At 52.5% G+C, this 15,851-nt stretch overlaps 5 protein-coding genes across 5 annotated transcripts; 2 read left to right on the top strand and 3 right to left on the bottom strand.

The window, feature by feature from the left end:
• Nucleotides 1–2,263: 2,263 nt before the first annotated feature.
• Nucleotides 2,264–3,070, bottom strand: NECHADRAFT_80581 (uncharacterized protein; the record flags this gene model as incomplete). Its single annotated transcript, XM_003050833.1, has 2 exons — nt 2,264–2,680; nt 2,738–3,070. The coding sequence occupies 2 exons, from the start codon at nt 3,068–3,070 to the stop codon at nt 2,264–2,266; spliced, it is 750 nt and encodes a 249-aa protein (XP_003050879.1).
• A 1,158-nt stretch (nt 3,071–4,228) lies between these two features.
• On the top strand, nt 4,229–4,974 carry NECHADRAFT_73708 (uncharacterized protein). The gene is made up of 2 exons (XM_003051228.1): nt 4,229–4,570; nt 4,628–4,974. The coding sequence occupies exons 1-2, from the start codon at nt 4,383–4,385 to the stop codon at nt 4,698–4,700; spliced, it is 261 nt and encodes an 86-aa protein (XP_003051274.1). The 5' UTR covers nt 4,229–4,382; the 3' UTR covers nt 4,701–4,974.
• A 216-nt stretch (nt 4,975–5,190) lies between these two features.
• Nucleotides 5,191–6,063, bottom strand: NECHADRAFT_93732 (uncharacterized protein; the record flags this gene model as incomplete). Its single annotated transcript, XM_003050832.1, has 3 exons — nt 5,191–5,648; nt 5,700; nt 5,752–6,063. The coding sequence occupies 3 exons, from the start codon at nt 6,061–6,063 to the stop codon at nt 5,191–5,193; spliced, it is 771 nt and encodes a 256-aa protein (XP_003050878.1).
• Nucleotides 6,064–8,195: 2,132 nt separating this feature from the next.
• NECHADRAFT_41227 (uncharacterized protein) lies at nt 8,196–10,435 on the bottom strand (the record flags this gene model as incomplete). The annotated part of the gene is made up of 4 exons (XM_003050831.1): nt 8,196–8,666; nt 8,716–10,011; nt 10,063–10,186; nt 10,233–10,435. The coding sequence occupies 4 exons, from the start codon at nt 10,433–10,435 to the stop codon at nt 8,196–8,198; spliced, it is 2,094 nt and encodes a 697-aa protein (XP_003050877.1).
• Nucleotides 10,436–11,391: 956 nt separating this feature from the next.
• On the top strand, nt 11,392–12,858 carry NECHADRAFT_104534 (uncharacterized protein; the record flags this gene model as incomplete). The annotated part of the gene is made up of 3 exons (XM_003051227.1): nt 11,392–11,495; nt 11,549–12,645; nt 12,682–12,858. Exons 1-3 carry the CDS (start codon nt 11,474–11,476, stop codon nt 12,856–12,858), a joined length of 1,296 nt encoding a protein of 431 aa, XP_003051273.1. The 5' UTR covers nt 11,392–11,473.
• Between the last annotated feature and the right edge of the window lie 2,993 nt (nt 12,859–15,851).

Raw genomic sequence — 15,851 nt, 5'->3', positions numbered from 1 at the left:
CGGCTTTCGTTTTTTACTGTCTGCACCGCCTCGTAGTTGGGCCAAATCTCGATGCCCAGACATTTAGACCTTCCAGAAGCCAATGCCCAAGTGAGACAGGCTGCGTCAATCGTGTGGCTGGTGTCCCGCGGCAAAGAAGCTTTCCCCAATCCAAGGGTGCCTGGCAAACAAGATTCCCTGACCTCACTGTCGTAATTGGGGCAAGGCTAGAGCGGCTTGGGCGACCCTCTCGAGGTGCCGGTTGCCGGGAACAGCCCGGAACGGAATGATCATATGAACGGACCTTTGGGCCTTTGCCAAGATGCAGAAACCGCCATGCACAAGTTGAGACAATCAACAATCAAGATATTGTGGCATGGCATGTTTTCTTCGCTTCCCGCGTGGCTGAGCAAACAATTTCACCGCCGCTCTTGGCTCTTTTATCGCTTCATGTTTCGAAGCAGGCGGAACGCGTCAGTGCCAAGCTTCATGGCAGGCAGAAAACTACTACGTACGGCCTCTCGGCACTGGAGTGGAGGGCCAAGATATTAATAATATGTCGGCCACCCCATCAGGTATGGTTGCAGACCATGATTTTCTCTCTGCCGACGGACGGAACCATGTGTCTGGGGAAAAGATCGCTGTTTGCGAAAACGACGTTTTAAACATGAATTCAACTCCGTGCTCATCTCGGCCATGATATCAACAATTATTTGCACTTCTGAAACTAGGGTTGTCATAGAACTAACCAAGGCCGGCCTCAGTGTTTTGGTTTACGGCTCGTCTAATGGCGATCCATGAAGTGAAATGACCCAGCGAGCCTGGGGCTCTGTAAGCCGGGGATACAGATAACAAACAGTATCTTAAGCAAGATAGGAATAACCATATGACTGTTTTCGCTCGGATCGCTCGGCACCTCGTAACTTCTCGTTTTTTCGGACCTGAGCGAGATGTCTGCATTATTTCGCCTCCCCTTGCCATGTCGTTGACAATACTCGCAAGGTCTGGTCGGCTTTGACGGTCTACTTCGGTAGCCACGGAGGTTGGTAGGATAACGCCCAGAGCTCGGCTACCGATGACAAACGTTCATGTTGTCTTTCCTTGAGACTACACCCTTGAGATTGGAACTGTTGGCTTCCATGAGATAAAGAGAAGCTATGTTATTCAACGTTGGGGAGATCATATACAAACCTGCACCATAGAACCTATCTAATAGCCCCCATCGCTTCATGCGCCCCATGTCGCCTAATCAGTCCTCAACCTTAAAAGGATCGACCTTTGTCCTGTTTGGCGAACTGGTGGATCAAATAAACAATTAGGCTATAAGTGCAAATGCACGAGGTACGTCATTATGGTGATGCCACTTACATGGCTCACCCTACAGGACAAGATCAACTACATTGCTTACATGCCACATAATTACAGGGCTGGATGACGGATCGACAGGGCCATGGGTTTGTTAATCCCCATCCTGGGAACATCTCCAGAGTATGATTGATGCTTGAATGACGTGGCTGGGACATATTCTACTCGAGCAGTCCAGATTAAAAGCTCCATCATGATCTGGCGCAACACTGTTCCTAATGTATCACGCGGGTCGAGGAAACACCAGAACATCAAGAGCGTTAATGACCTAGCTTCTCTCAATCATAAGAGTTAGCTAAAGGTATATTCTAACAAAGGTAAAGCTTTAGAGCTTCTTTGCCTATTCTGATTATTCTCCATTTATTATCCTTAGGGGAGGATAAGCTCAAGGGTTTATCGAGGCGTCTCTCTTTGTCCTTAACCCAGGTGTGTATCTGCCTCATGATACTTCTACTGCAGTCGATATTTTATACTATGAGTCCATACGTCAACCCATAGAGGCTTTGCTGTTACACAATTGAGGTTTAACGGCGTTATCCTGATTAAAAAAAAAGGCGTTCTTTGCTTCTCTGCCGGACCCATGAGAAGGGAAGTATAACCAACATCAACAATGTCTTAAGACCAGTCCACAGACCGAGTCGACATAGACACGTATGGATAAGTAGCACATCGAATTCATTCATTTTCTTCAAGTGATCTCAAGCTACCTTGTTACCTCGGTAGGTAGTAATGTACAGCCCAAAGGGTCTTACACAACTGGCCGTTGTAAACGAAAGGTACGAAGTGGATGCAACATAAAAGAAATTTATTGCAACTAGATGCTCAGATATTAGCGAGACACCACTGCTACTGTACATATTAGATATACAGATTTTATGACAAAGATGTTTTGCATCTTATTTTACCCCCGAACCTTGACCTATTCCTCCTTGATCTCAGAAACGGCCCACCGCTTGCCGTAAAAGGCACTTCCAAGAAGCTTAGAGCCCACAAAGTATCCAATATAAGCGCCGGCAACAATGGTGACGGGCCACTTCTGCCACTCGCGATCCCAGTCGAGGGGAATCGGCACGGCTCCGAGCCACGCGCCGACCACGGTGCCCACGAAGCCGCCAAAGGTTTGGTCGAAGGGGGCCGAGACGCTGACGACGGCCTGGAGGGGGACGGGGTCGGAACCGCGAACGTAGAATATGGGGTAGATGGCGAGGACAGCGATGTGCGCGGCGCAGAGGAACGTGTGGGAGGCGTGGGTGAGGAATGGGGCGCCGAAGAGGACGAAGAGGATGTGAAGGACGGGCGTCAGGATGAGGGAGAGGACTAGCGAGATGACGGCGGTCTGGGTGACATGTATTAGCCTTGAGGTGTTCAGGTTTGACATGTTTCCAATACTTACAGCAAAAGCCTTTGGTTCCCGCGTATCCGACTTCTTCTTCTCGCCTGGGCGCAGCTTCTTAGAACCCTTTGCGCCCGAAGATCCCGCGGCGGGAAGACACAAGGTCACATAGAGTGTTTGGATAACAGCAACCACAGGAAGTCCAATCTGGAGTGTCGACACGGGATCGGCCACGAGGGCTTCGAAGCGCCAGACAAACAGGCCAGCAAGCACCAGCTGATGGACGATCGAGACAGGCAGGGCGAGGGAAGTGTTGAGCAGCGGAATCGCAGGCACAACGGCCTTGGGTGCAGCCGGCTGGGCGGGTGCGCCCTTGATCAGAGTCGTCGACATTGTGACCGGATCGATCAGGGGCATTGGGCTTGTGGTGGTGTAAACGAGTGTCTGGAGCGGTTCGGGCTCGTCGCGATCTCCAATTCCCTCGGGCAAATCACCAACAAGGTAGCTCTTGGCTCTGGAGTTGCCAGGTGTGGCTTGGCGGGCTGGCGCGACATCACGTTTCAAGTCACATGATTAAAATCGTGTAACCCGTTTCACCAGTGGCTCGTCCGAGTGGTCGGCTCCGAAGTCCGCACTCATCCGTGTAATCACTGACTGTATCACCATCACCATCATGAAATTCTCCGGTGAGGAACAGACCAGACCACTGGTCCGGGACGGGACGGGCTAGCATGATAAGAAAGTGGCAGCATCCTGGAACCGTACGCCATTGACATCGGCATCGGCGAGGGCCACGGCAGTGTGATCGCATCGCCATCTAGGATCTCATGCAATCTGGGCTGTCAATCTAGAAACCATCCAGTCGTGCAACCTGGAACGAGCAAGGACAAAACATGCCAGGAACCCGACCGGCCGGGCTAGAACATGGCTGAAAGAGGTAGGGCAGAGGGTGTTTGGGGTACCGAGGAGAGCATCATGACTGGTCGAGCTCAGCTGAGCATCTGATCATGGCATATTTTTTTTTCCTTCTTTGTGTGGAATACCGAGCCTCACGCAGATAGCTCGCTCTTCCCCGGAGGCTCATGCTCAGCTGCCATGAGTCGATGAGGCCATGGCCAGATGTTACCGGGAGAAACAGGACGGTAGCCAGGTCAGGACGTCTGGCCAATCATGAGACTCGCCGGTCCCCGCCGACCGGAGCGAGATGGCACCACAAAGGCCGTCCTCGCCCTCGAAATCGTGCCATGCACCTCCGACCTGGGGTGCTGACTGATGGCTCTCTGGCGGCCACCATTGGCCAGCTGGTCTTACACCCTCAAGCACCCCGGTGTCAGTACAATGGCTGGGTGGCATGATGGCCTCGAGACAAGATGAAATCTGACCACAATGGATGTATCCGGCTCAGCGGGTGCTGGGAGCTCGCCGTTTGAACGATTGTCGGGAACAGAAATTTGTTATCCCTGCCAACAAGATCGGCATGCCACGTCTGTATAAGAATCGAAGCCATCTTCCTTCTCCAAGTCCATCTTCTCTCACCACCATCAACAGCATCAACAGAGCAATCTCAACTCTCCAATCACCTCTCCACTCTCGCCTATAAAACAACAAAATCACCACTCAATTCGTCTTTTGCGAGTCCCGGGTTTAATACCGACATCAAATTCGATTCATCTCTAAATCTCTCAACTCAAACAACTTAATCAACATGTCTCCCATCGTTGTCCGATCTGCCGCTCGCGCTGTTCAGCGCCGCCAATTCTCTCTCCTCAGCTCCATGCGAACTGTTGGCCGATCCATGGAGTCTCATCCCTTTGAGCGCCTGCCCATCAGCCAGCAGCCCGCTAAGCCCGACTACGCCAAGATGTTCAAGCGAGTTGGCAGCCAGGCTCTCTTGTAAGTTGCCAATTGCATCCTCGCATATACAAAACATACTAACTAGTATTTCTTCAGCTTCTTCCCTGGCTTCGCCGTCATTCTTGGCTGGCCCCTTGCCGCCGAGGCTGTCTTCGATGGCCGACTCTAAGCAGCCAATTGGCACATGATCGATTCTTTGGATCAAACTTCGAAAGCGAGCGAGACTCGACGGGACCGTTCCTCGATAGACCATACACTTTGGCTACATTGTTGGATACCGGGACCATTTGTGACAATGCACAGTCACGTTTGTACATAGCATTGAAAGGCGTTTGAGGTGCATTGGAAGCTGGAAGATGCACATGGCATCAGAGCTACGACTATGATAAATTTCTAGAAATATAATTCCATATGTCAACAACTATGAGTCTGTTTTCGATGTGAAAATCTGCATCTTTAAATGCGCCTGCTACTTCATCAATATAGGTATTATCGTCAAGGGACCCCTTCTCATGTTCATGCAAGAACTTGCATCTGTCACATAACAATCAACATGAACTATCTTCGTGCATGAACTTCTTAAGGGGTATCAAACAATGAAATTTCTATCAAGTGTATCGTACATATTAAATTCGTCTCGACCATCACCTCGTCGCCAATTAGTGACCACCCAAGTTTGGCTCATTATACCCAGAGTGATACGCGCCCACGGACTTGTATCCCGATCTCTTCTCCTCCCTCTTACCACCAAACATCTTGCCGATCATGAAAGCCGCCGCCATCAGGATAGGCACCCCGACGCCGACTCCAATAGCGACTCCCTTTTCCCACTTGCGCCTCTCCTCTTCTCTGGCCTTCTCGCTCTGTGTCTCGAGATACGGCAGCACGTCATCGTCCATGACGATGAACTTTGATGACTTGTCCATCCACGGGTTGCCGTGGACGCGTCCCTCGCCCTCGTAAGGTCGGTCGGGCTGTGAGACGGCCCAGAGATTCTTCAGGTTGCTGGCGGCAGCCTTGACCTGCTCGGCGTCGATGTCGTCGTGGTCCTTGGTAGGAAAGTCGGCAGCAAGGTCCTTGAACTTGAACGTATAGGATGTCTCCTTGTTCTTGAGCTCTGTTTACAGGCGTCAGTTCACGCGTCTAAGGCGATTCCGGAAAAACTAACCCTTCTTCCAAGTCAAGCTACTCGAGTTACTGGGCGTCTCAGGATCCCTCACGAAATGCCATTCAATGAGAGTAGAGTAGTCGTCGTCGGTTCCATGCCAGCTGATGGTGTACTCCTTATCCCAGAGAACCATGGCCGGGTTATCACCCTCGTCGCGGTTATAGTACGGCCAGGTGTTGTTGGGGTATGAGCAACCCTTCGCCGAGTCCTCCTTGTTGGTAGAGCACCACACGAACGAGGTGACACAGATAGCATCGTCTTGCTGGCAAAGCCATCGATCCTTGGCGGGGTCAAAAGCGCTCGCCGACGAGACGAGACCCGTCGCAGCGAGAGCGAGGAGCAGACCGTTGCGAGTGTTGGCCATGATGAATACGTAAACACGCGACTGAAAGGAGTTTGCGATAAATCGTCGCGTTCACTTCACGAATCTTGAAAAAGACTCGGCCCCAGAGCCGAAACCCCAGGGACGGGCGGGGGCATGAAGTCATGTTATAGACAATCTCAATGTCACAGAGACAGGCCATCAAAACAACCGGGGTCGGTATAGCGCCAGATATCCGGCACCATCGCTTCATACGAGGAAGCACTGACACTTTCATCCCAACCTATCCCATGGTGTTGACCCCCCTCCCCACCAGGGCTTGCAGAGTTTCTGCTTCCGGGCGCATCTCCGAGCTGAAACCAGAGATTTTTCCCAGTAAAAAACCCTAGTCCCACAGAATAGACTCGGAGTCCGTATCTCTGCTCCGATTTGAGAGGTGGTTAATTTCCAGCTGGTCTTAGCGGAGGAGCTGTTAATTGCAGGGTTGTGTGTCTTTGAGTCTTCAGGGTTTGGGATCGCCAAGGGTCTGATACACAGGGGGTGGCAAACTTAATTTTAGAACCCGAGGCCTATTTGGAGAGACGAGTGACAGATGCTGCCAGCCTGCCAATCACGGGCCAATCCATGTTGCCCTCCTGTCTTAGTGTCGATGCAGCCTCTGAGTACGGGTTAAAATTGCAGTGCAAGTTTTCCTTGAAAATTAACAGGTTAACAGTATTCGGGGCATTGTCTTTTATGCTCCTTACCCTCATAAAGTTGTTTGTTTGGAGGCAAGTATATCATATGGTAAGGTTCATTATAAGTCAACGCACTCTAAGGGATCAGGCCTTCACGATGTCCTTTATGGACTCGGATGAGCTGGGATCCATAAATGGTTGTATTTTGCCAGTCAAAGCATAAAGAGCAGTTGACCGCTTCTATAGCAAATGCTAGTTTACTACGATTACGCTTCTTGCCCTGATTTACAGCTGATGGAACCGGAAAGGGAGAGGATTATGCTGCCCAAGGCTGCCCTCTTGTCTGTACCCGCCTGTGCAGCCTCTGAGCGCGGGCTAAAATTGCAGTGCAAGTTCGGGTAATATCGAACTCAAGCTTATGCTAGGCTTCAATGACGCAAGCATATATCGCCAAAGTTTATGACCGTAATAAATAACGCCATAATAACCAGAAAAGAGGGAAAATAAGGGCGAGATAGCCTCAAGAAAGCCTCTTCTGACTTGGATAACTTTCTCGTCCCAAGGGACAAAAGGCACAATAATTACCCCAGCACTAACGTGTTACCGAGAACTAGCAATAACTAAAATAAAACAAATCCATGATGTAGAGGGAAGACTTTGTTGGAACAATAGAAAACCATAAATGACGGTTGCGATAACACAACATACCTACCTAATCAGACATTGGTGATCGCAACGCAACGCGGACACTCGACTTGAGCATCATAGGCGGTGGACTTGGGAAAGTACCTAGATTTAGATGCCTAGCATTACTTTTCCCTTGTACAAACATGCACGAAATTTGCAATTTCGGGCAATTCCATAGGATGCACTCATCAAGTCTGTCAGTGGAATTATCAGTATCATTACATGTACTCGAGTAGAGGTCCGGACTTGAATGGCAGGAGGGAAGAGGAGGGGTACTGATCGGGTATATGGATATCATATCGTAAACTTGCGCAAACCGACGCTTGTGATGCTTCAGAGGCTTCCAATTCTTTTACAAATCTTCAACCTTCTCCCGGTGAGCGTCACAAGTAGACCAGATGGATTGAAGTCTCTAGATTGACAATCGTCGTTAAAGATGATCACTGGGCGATAAAGACGGCAGTCCTCTTCCTGCTAACTACGGGGTTCTTCACGAGAGTGTAGGGAACTTTGGATCATGATCAGTCCCAGGATCAGTTTACTCCACGGAGGCATTACTTCCATTCTGTCTTCGTTCCTACCACTGTAGTAACCGCAAATGAACAGACCATATCAAGACATCAACACCATTCCCAGGAATCCATTCAAATCTCACCAAGAGCTGGTTGCCATAATATTCCATGACACCACTATATAACATGACATGACAAGCAATCCCAAGTAACGCCAGTCTAACTCCCATAGGCCCTTCCAGGCGATCCAAGTCTAAGACAGCCCACACATGCAACTGACAGGTACCCCTTTAAACAGCTAAAGCAACTCTCCCTCTCCTTCTTCTTCTACAAGGTCATCATCCTCCTCCCAGTCAACTTGAGCCGCCATTTCTTCCGCTCTCCGCTGAACCTCAGCCAGACCTGAAAGCTCTGCAACATAATCCTTCTCCTGAAGCGCCTTCTTTACGAATCCCCAGCCGTCCTTGCGGAAAGCATCAAGGATCTTGGGACTACATGCGCTGCAGCAGTCATATGACTGGCCCCGGATGACGATATTCTGGAATGTCGACACGTATCCTCGGACCTGATGCGGCACCAAGCCCAAGGCATGGTCAGGGGGGTCTCTTTCAGGGACCACTCCTGGTGTTGGCTGCGGAGCTGGTGCATCTTTGCCAAGAGGATGCTGCAGCAAGCTTGTCAATAGCTCCACGAGAAGAGCAGAAGCGATAGCTGCAACTCCTGGCCTAGTGACGGTGCACTGCTGATCAAGAGTCTGATCCTTTTGTGACTAGAGAAGAGTTAGATGTGGAACCACCAATGAATCACACAAGACTTACATCTGCTGGAGCAACAACATCATTGCAGAAATAGCAACCAAGTGGCGTCTGGCCTTCTACCTTGGTCTCGCTTCCATGTCGCATCACGACATACGAGTCAAAGCCGAGAGCTGCGTTCATGACAATCTTGCCCGCAGCCTTTCCCATGACAGTTGGCAGCCATCGAGACTCTCTTGAATCCATGAGGAGGAAGATAGCATCATGCTCATCGATGAGCTTTGCCAGTTTCTCATAGTCTCCTCGCGTCTTGGCCTCGTCTGTAAATGGATGTCCAAGCATAGGAACTGACAAGGCATGTCCCTCACTGTCGACACCGGGGTAGATTTGTTTGAGCACCTCAGCTGCCCGGGGTGCCTTTGGTTTTCCACCCTCGAGACAATCAGTAAACTCGAAGAGCGGCTGTCGCACAGGATTCGAAAATGAGACTCTTCCATAATCCACAAAGGTGATCTTCCGGACGCCCCAGCCCATGAGATTTCTCGAAACGTAGCTCCCCAGAGTTCCAGCGCCCAGAAGGAGGCACTTTGTATTCTTGATCTTTTCCAGGTCCAGATTTGGCGCAATTCTCCATTTCATGAGCTTCAAGTTCAGATCAACCGAACTATCGGCCAACCGGGCGGGGTCCATGTATTCGCTCAGGCTGACCTGCTGAGCCTGGAGTTTGCCGTTTCGTGACCTCTCCCACCCAGTGACCTTGGGCATTTCGGTGATCTCCATATTCTCAACAGGGTCCATCTCAATCGGAAGGATCACACTTCGCGCCTCATGTCTCCTAGCCCATGTGTCCCGGTAGCAGAGGATCTTGACCTTTGTCAAGCGAAACCTCTGCCGAATTAGGATCAGGTAATTCCGCAGAGGCCATCCAGGTCCCTCGGGGTATGTTGAAGGGTCGACAAAGGCGACATACTGGTCCTCCTCGGGGACCTGATTGAAGAAGCCATCCTCAAAGTCTCGAAGGGAGCCAACTTCCCACTTATAAGGAAGATTGTGAGAGGCGTCGGTTTCCTCAGTCTGGTGGTGCGCTCCGTGCACCTTCTTGGCCAAGAAGAACCCATGCTCGCGAGCATCCACGCTGTACCTCCATGTCCCAACTCTATCCACGAGAGCTGTGCTCTCCTCGGCGTTGAGGCGCTCGGCCGGACCGGATCGTTTCCAGGAAGGATCGGAGTGAAGAGCCGGAAAGGCGAACCAGTATGTGAACTTGTACTTCTTAAGGTCGGCGTAGGAGAGGATGACAAATGACGAGAGGAGTGACGGAACAGAGTAGATACTACCATCTTTGATCGCGTCCCAGACCTAGAAAAGTCAGCAAGGCCCGCAGGCGCACACTCGATTGCTTCCAAATACCTGTCGACCAGCAGTCTTAATCATGGCAGACTTGTCCATATTCTTAAAATCCTCGAGCGTGTTGACGTTCCTAATAATACCCTCGGCCCTCATCGTCCCCAGAGGCGGACTGGGCGCATTAGTTCTGCGATGGTCAGAGAGGGTTGCGCAAAATCAAATAAGGAGCCTACCTGCCGCTCGTGAGAGCATTCCCTAGGATCTGCATGCGACAGCTGGACTCGGGGTCTTCCAGCCGAGGCTCGTAGAGTCCCAGTACGCTACGCGCCGAGTCGTCGAGCTTGTCATGGTCGAGCTTTGAGCCAAAAAGCGCCGAGTAGAACGGCAGCTCTATCTCGGACGTAAAAGTCGCAAACTGCAGGGGCTTAGCAGCCATTTTGACGGTTTTTGACGTGCTTGTCGCCTGCTGCTGAGTGATGGTGGACGTATGGAGGTTCAAGGGTTCCAAGGTTGTTGCGCAGGCAGCGGTTGACAGTGAAAGGAAGAGGATGAATATATAATGTGGGAGCTAAATTAGGCACGCAAGTATGGACGGCTGACACGGCGAGGCTGTCACTTGATGCGAATGTGAACTCAGTTGGTCACTCAAACTCGGGTCCTGTCGTCACAAGACAATGACGAGTAGCTTGAAGGTTCCATCAACCATAAGCAGCCCAAGCCCAGGGCCAGGCGGCCCCGCGGCGGGGTACAGCTTATCGGCCGCTCAACCCGGCCTTATCGCCCACCCATCAGGCAGCCAAGAAGCCAAAAAGTCAGCCCTGTTTAACGCCCAGGTGTAGGGTAGCAGCCGTCGCAGGAAAGTCTATCATGCAGCAAAGGATTGGTTCTCAACCTGCATAACCGCCATCGTATTCAACATCCCAAACATAGAAACCCGTAAACAAATATTCGCAATCTATGGTCGCTCAGGGAAACAAGAGGGATGACTCTCCCTTCAATGAAAAAAAAATCAATCAACCCCTTAACCTCCCGTTATACCCATTTCCACAGACCCAGTAGAAGAATGTGATCCTTTCTCCCTCGACGCCATCTTTAAGGGAGATGCCGCTGCACCTAGAGCAACGAGACGAACCCACATCTCACGGAATGTGCGCTATGAACCCCGTCGATAGAGTAATATCCAGATCTCACTATGGGTTTCTCAAAATAGAGATCGTCGTGGTCGCGGCCAGTGCATGGAGAGACATTCAAGCAAACCCTTTGGCCGCTTCCTGACAGACCCTTTCGTTCTGCCGGTCTTCTAGAAGTGACCGCAAACGGCGCACCCCACACGTGCCATGACAGCTACGCGCTTAGAGACGCCAGTCGCGTCGGGCAGACCAACTTGGTAAAATTCAATCTTGTCGAGATATCTCGACCAAGGCTCATCCCAAGTTTCATTCATCTCAATCTCACACGTTAAGCACCTTACAATATGCTTATTGGAGTCTGCGGCAGTAGGTAAACTCTAACCCATAGCACGGCCGTCTCAAAACTCACATCATCTCAGGTATCTGCTCCGGCAAAAAGACGGTGGCTCAGTATCTGGTCGAGCATCATGGCTTCAAACATCTCTACCTGCAGTCATCATCACCATCAACGGCATCTTCCAATTCATCTCCCGATGGCACCTCGGCACCCTCCGATGACCACACGTCGGAGTCGCCGTCCCAATCATCAGTCCCTGAGGCATTCAAAGGCGCTCTGACCTCGACCGCGCTCACCACCAAGAATGGCACCGGCTCTTCCTCTGAGACCACGCTGACTCTCAGAGCTGGTCCTCAGCACACCTTCTCCACGGCCGAGGAGCTTCTGGACTTTGTCACCAGGCGCTGGCGGAGCCGTTTCGTCATCACCGACATACCTACCGAGACGGCTCTCGACGTGTTTGTGCGCCGGCCCTTCTTCCTGCTCCTCTCCGTCGATGCCCCGTTGACGGTCCGCTGGCGCCGCTTCCAGCAGCGGGCCAGACAGAGGAACGCGGAGGGACCGGACATGAGTCTGGAAGACTTTGTGGCGGAGAGCGATGCCCACTTGTACGATCCCAAGACAGGACTATCGCCGCTCATCTCCCGGGCCGTTGTGAGGTTGCTCAACACATCGTCATCCCTCGCGCACCTATATGCCACCCTAGGCAAGCTGGATATCCCAAACCCTGATCGCCTGCGACCATGCTGGGATACCTACTTTATGGAGTTGGCATCCCTGGCAGCTCAGCGCTCCAACTGCATGAAGCGCAGGGTCGGGTGTGTGCTTGTGGGCAAGGAGCGCAGGGTCATCAGCACGGGCTATAATGGGACTCCAAGGGGACTGCTCAACTGCGCTGAGGGAGGCTGTCCTCGGTGCAATGATGCCAGCAGCTCGGGCGTGGGACTATCGACCTGCCTGTGCATCCACGCCGAAGAGAACGCCCTCCTCGAAGCGGGACGGGAGAGGATCCGGGAGGGGTCTGTCTTGTACTGCGACACGTGTCCCTGCCTTACGTGCAGCATCAAGATATGCCAGGTGGGCATCAGTGAGGTCGTCTACGCCCATGGGTATAGCATGGACAACGAGACTGCCCGTGTGTTTAGGGAGGCGGGCGTGAAGCTGAGACAGTTCATACCAGTGAGTATCTGAACCCCTACTAAGCCAGATCTCTAGACGAGATTGATACCGTCCTACTGGCGATTTTCCGAGGCTGATTCAGATCTAGCCACCAAACGGTCTCATCCATCTCGAGAAGATGGAGCTCTACTAGATCGCCGGTATCTCGACCTCATCACATCACATCACCTCTCCCCTGTTGCGTCTCTGTGCGGGGAACCTTGGAGGATGTAATCCGGTTTGCCGAGCATGTGGCTTTTGCGTAGCGAGAGACAGGTTGGATGATGGCATTTTATAAGATCAACAGACGAATATTTCAATGCCACTGCTATGAGCGAAGTGAAGAAGCTCATCGCCGATCCCCTGTTGGAATTGACCCCTCGAACACTGCTCATTTTGATTCTCCCTGACGAGGAAGCGTAGATGAGACTCGCCTATGAAGGAGACGAGGGACTTTGGAGTTGATGTCCAGGTTTTACCCCTCCTCCGTCTCCCTTGCGAATATGAGGTCAACCCTGGTATCCATTGTCCAATCAAGCATCATCAATGGCCATGACAGCAAGCCCCTTTCAAGCGCTTATGCTCCCTTTCCCATGGCGGCCGCGTGCATAGGCACGATCCGTCCAAGTGCGTTTGCATTGCCAGCGTGGCCAGGTATTGAGGCCAGCAGGTTTCTTGCTGCCCATGACAGCCCAGCTCAGCTTGTCTCTGGATAGTGTAGGGTAATCAAGCCCTCAAAGAGTCCACTTGGTCGCATCTGGGGTCGGACGAGCATCAACCCATTCTTTGCCCTTTCGGAGGACGGCGCACCTGATGGCACACCAGATTTGGATAATCTTATGCAGGCCAATATTGGTGGCCGCATGACGGCGCTTAATTAAACCGGACGGCACAGCACAGGACAGCCAATTTGAATTTGTGCACTGTGGAGGCATCCCTCGATAGTAGTTGTGGTTCCGTACCTACTGTAGCCCGTATCCAACCCGAGCTGCTTCTATATCGGCATCCGAGCACCGCCCGCAGCTCGCATCGTGTAACTCCAGGACAACGCTCGTTGTTCCAGAAACTCGACGTGAATAGGGGCTCAGGAGAAGTAAAAACTGGTCTCGGTGATGCAGACCGCTTCTGCTCGAGGCCGCCTAGACGGCCCCTTGCAATATGAATGCAGTAGGGGTTCATTTCACAGAGCCGCAAGAGTTGTGCGGTGTGCTTCAACGGCCTACTAGCTGCAGCGGACGTCCCATAAAATATGCAACCAGTCAGGCGGTCAACAAGTTCGCGAGCCCCCTTTGTGCACAGCCAATCCAGCCCCTGTTCATAGCTTGTCTAGTGCAAGTTATGCGAGCGCGGGGCGAGGCGAGGCTAGGTTAGGTTGTGTGCTGTGCGTTCGTCCGGAGAAAAAGGTTGCAAGCGGATTCAAAGGCGACCATGGTGGTCATGTCGTGCGTCTGGCTCGGTCCGTGTAAGTCGGCACGGCATGGCATCGCATGGTACGTATGGCCATCGACGTCGTTGAAGAAGCACGGAGCAGCTCCAAGAAAAGCAGCAGAAGCAGACATATGCCGAGAGGGAGCCCTCATTGGTGGCCTGGCGGGATCGGAGAGCTTCCAAATCTCGAAGCCTGGGCTGCGATAACTTTGATATGAGCCATCGGGTGGTCCCTCTCTTGGGGGCTTGCAGGCAGGGGACAAAGGATGACTTGTCCGACGACTCACAACGTCTCCTTCTCGGATCCGGCGGGGCCAACCCCGGAGTCTCCCACAAGAAGCGAAATGACATGGGCTGGCCGGCATAAAGAGCATAATTAAAGATCAAATTACCACCGTCAGCTAGTGGGGAGTGTGCTGTGTAATAGGGGATGATGGGGGATGAGATGGGGAACGGGGCATGAGGGATGGGTTTGTTTGTTTTGATCGAGGAGATTTGCTGCGCGTCATGGAGGCCCGGTGCATCGGGATGGAAGGGCATGGCATGGCATGGCTGATGCCATGGGGTCGATGCACATGGGATGGATGGATGTGCTGGGCTGGTGTGTGCTGTGTGCTGGTGCGTGCCCGATGAGCTGGCTAGGTGGTGGCGGCCACTGGACCGGCCGGCCAGAAGACGAGGGCCACGGGGCGGCTGCTCAACCACAAGAGAGGTCGTGATGCTGCCAGAGCATGCAAGACGAGACAAGCTCCAGCAACTGGCACGAAGACGTAGCTGGCCAAGGCCTATTAGATGCTACCTAGTAGCTCATTGACATCGATTCTGGTGTACCTACCCGTATGTGTAAGCTCGACGTATTCGGGCTCCAAGTACGAGACAAGGCTTGATGGGTCCCGGGATGAGGCATGCTCACCAAAGACTGACGGCGGCAATCATGACGCTGAATGGTCTGAAGGACGGGAGCCAGCGAACCGGTGGGCATCAAGATGCCGCAACACGGCCCCATCGTATCTTGCTTGCGACCTTCTGCGGCCTTACAGCGCCTAAGCAGTATGATCTTGTCCATCCGTTGAGCGTTGAAAGTCTGCGACCACGCGAGCGACCAGCAGAAGCGCTGAGCCCACAGCTTCAGTCTATAGATGGGATACTCGAGATCACCTCGTGCCATCTTACCACGATCCCATCCCATCTCGTCCCAATTCCATGCCATGCCATGGATGATCTACAACGGGCGCGAGGCGACGTGGAAACCCCCGTCCACTGCCAGACTTCTGGGAACCCCCTGGCAAGAGCCCCTAGACCTGAGAGAGGTCGGAGGGCTGGCTTGGCTGGCTTGGGGGGCTGGTCTTTGGGTTTGGGACCTGCGAGAGACGACAATCAGGGCCACCTCAGGACGGGAGGACCCCTGGGCACTGGCGCTGAGATGCGCCCAGTGGAGCATCGACGACAGGGGCTTTCGAGCACTGGCGCGCTGGCGCTGGGACATGTCAGTCTGTCTCATCAGAGAGTTGCTGTTGTTAGTTGTATCGACGGGGCCGGGTGGGTTATGGGAGAATAGGAGCCCCGAATCTGCCCTGAGAAAGGGCAACACGAAGCGAGCGATACATAGCCTCGACAATAGGCCGCAGAGTGGAGAGTCGTCTCCCTGAGATATGGATGCCCCGTCACTGTCTCCTATGTTGCAGACTGGCAAGTTTCGGCTTCAGGAACTATCAAAACTCACCTGCCGGAGCTTGGCGTAGTTGCGGCACACTCCCGTCATAGAAAACGTGCTCTCCCTGAAGATCTAGGACCGTCAT

This window comes from Fusarium vanettenii (assembly GCF_000151355.1).
Source record: "Fusarium vanettenii 77-13-4 chromosome 5 genomic scaffold NECHAsca_5_chr5_3_0, whole genome shotgun sequence".
Lineage (NCBI taxonomy): Eukaryota > Fungi > Ascomycota > Sordariomycetes > Hypocreales > Nectriaceae > Fusarium > Fusarium vanettenii.
This window is presented reverse-complemented; position numbering and strand designations above follow the sequence as displayed.

Coding starts and splice junctions, on each gene's coding strand:
- NECHADRAFT_73708 (XM_003051228.1), top strand. CDS start 4,383: ATGTCTCCCATCGTTGTCCGATCTGCCGCTCGCGCTGTTCAGCGCCGC. Junction 4,571..4,627: donor GTTGGCAGCCAGGCTCTCTT/GTAAGTTGCCAA, acceptor GTATTTCTTCAG/CTTCTTCCCTGGCTTCGCCG.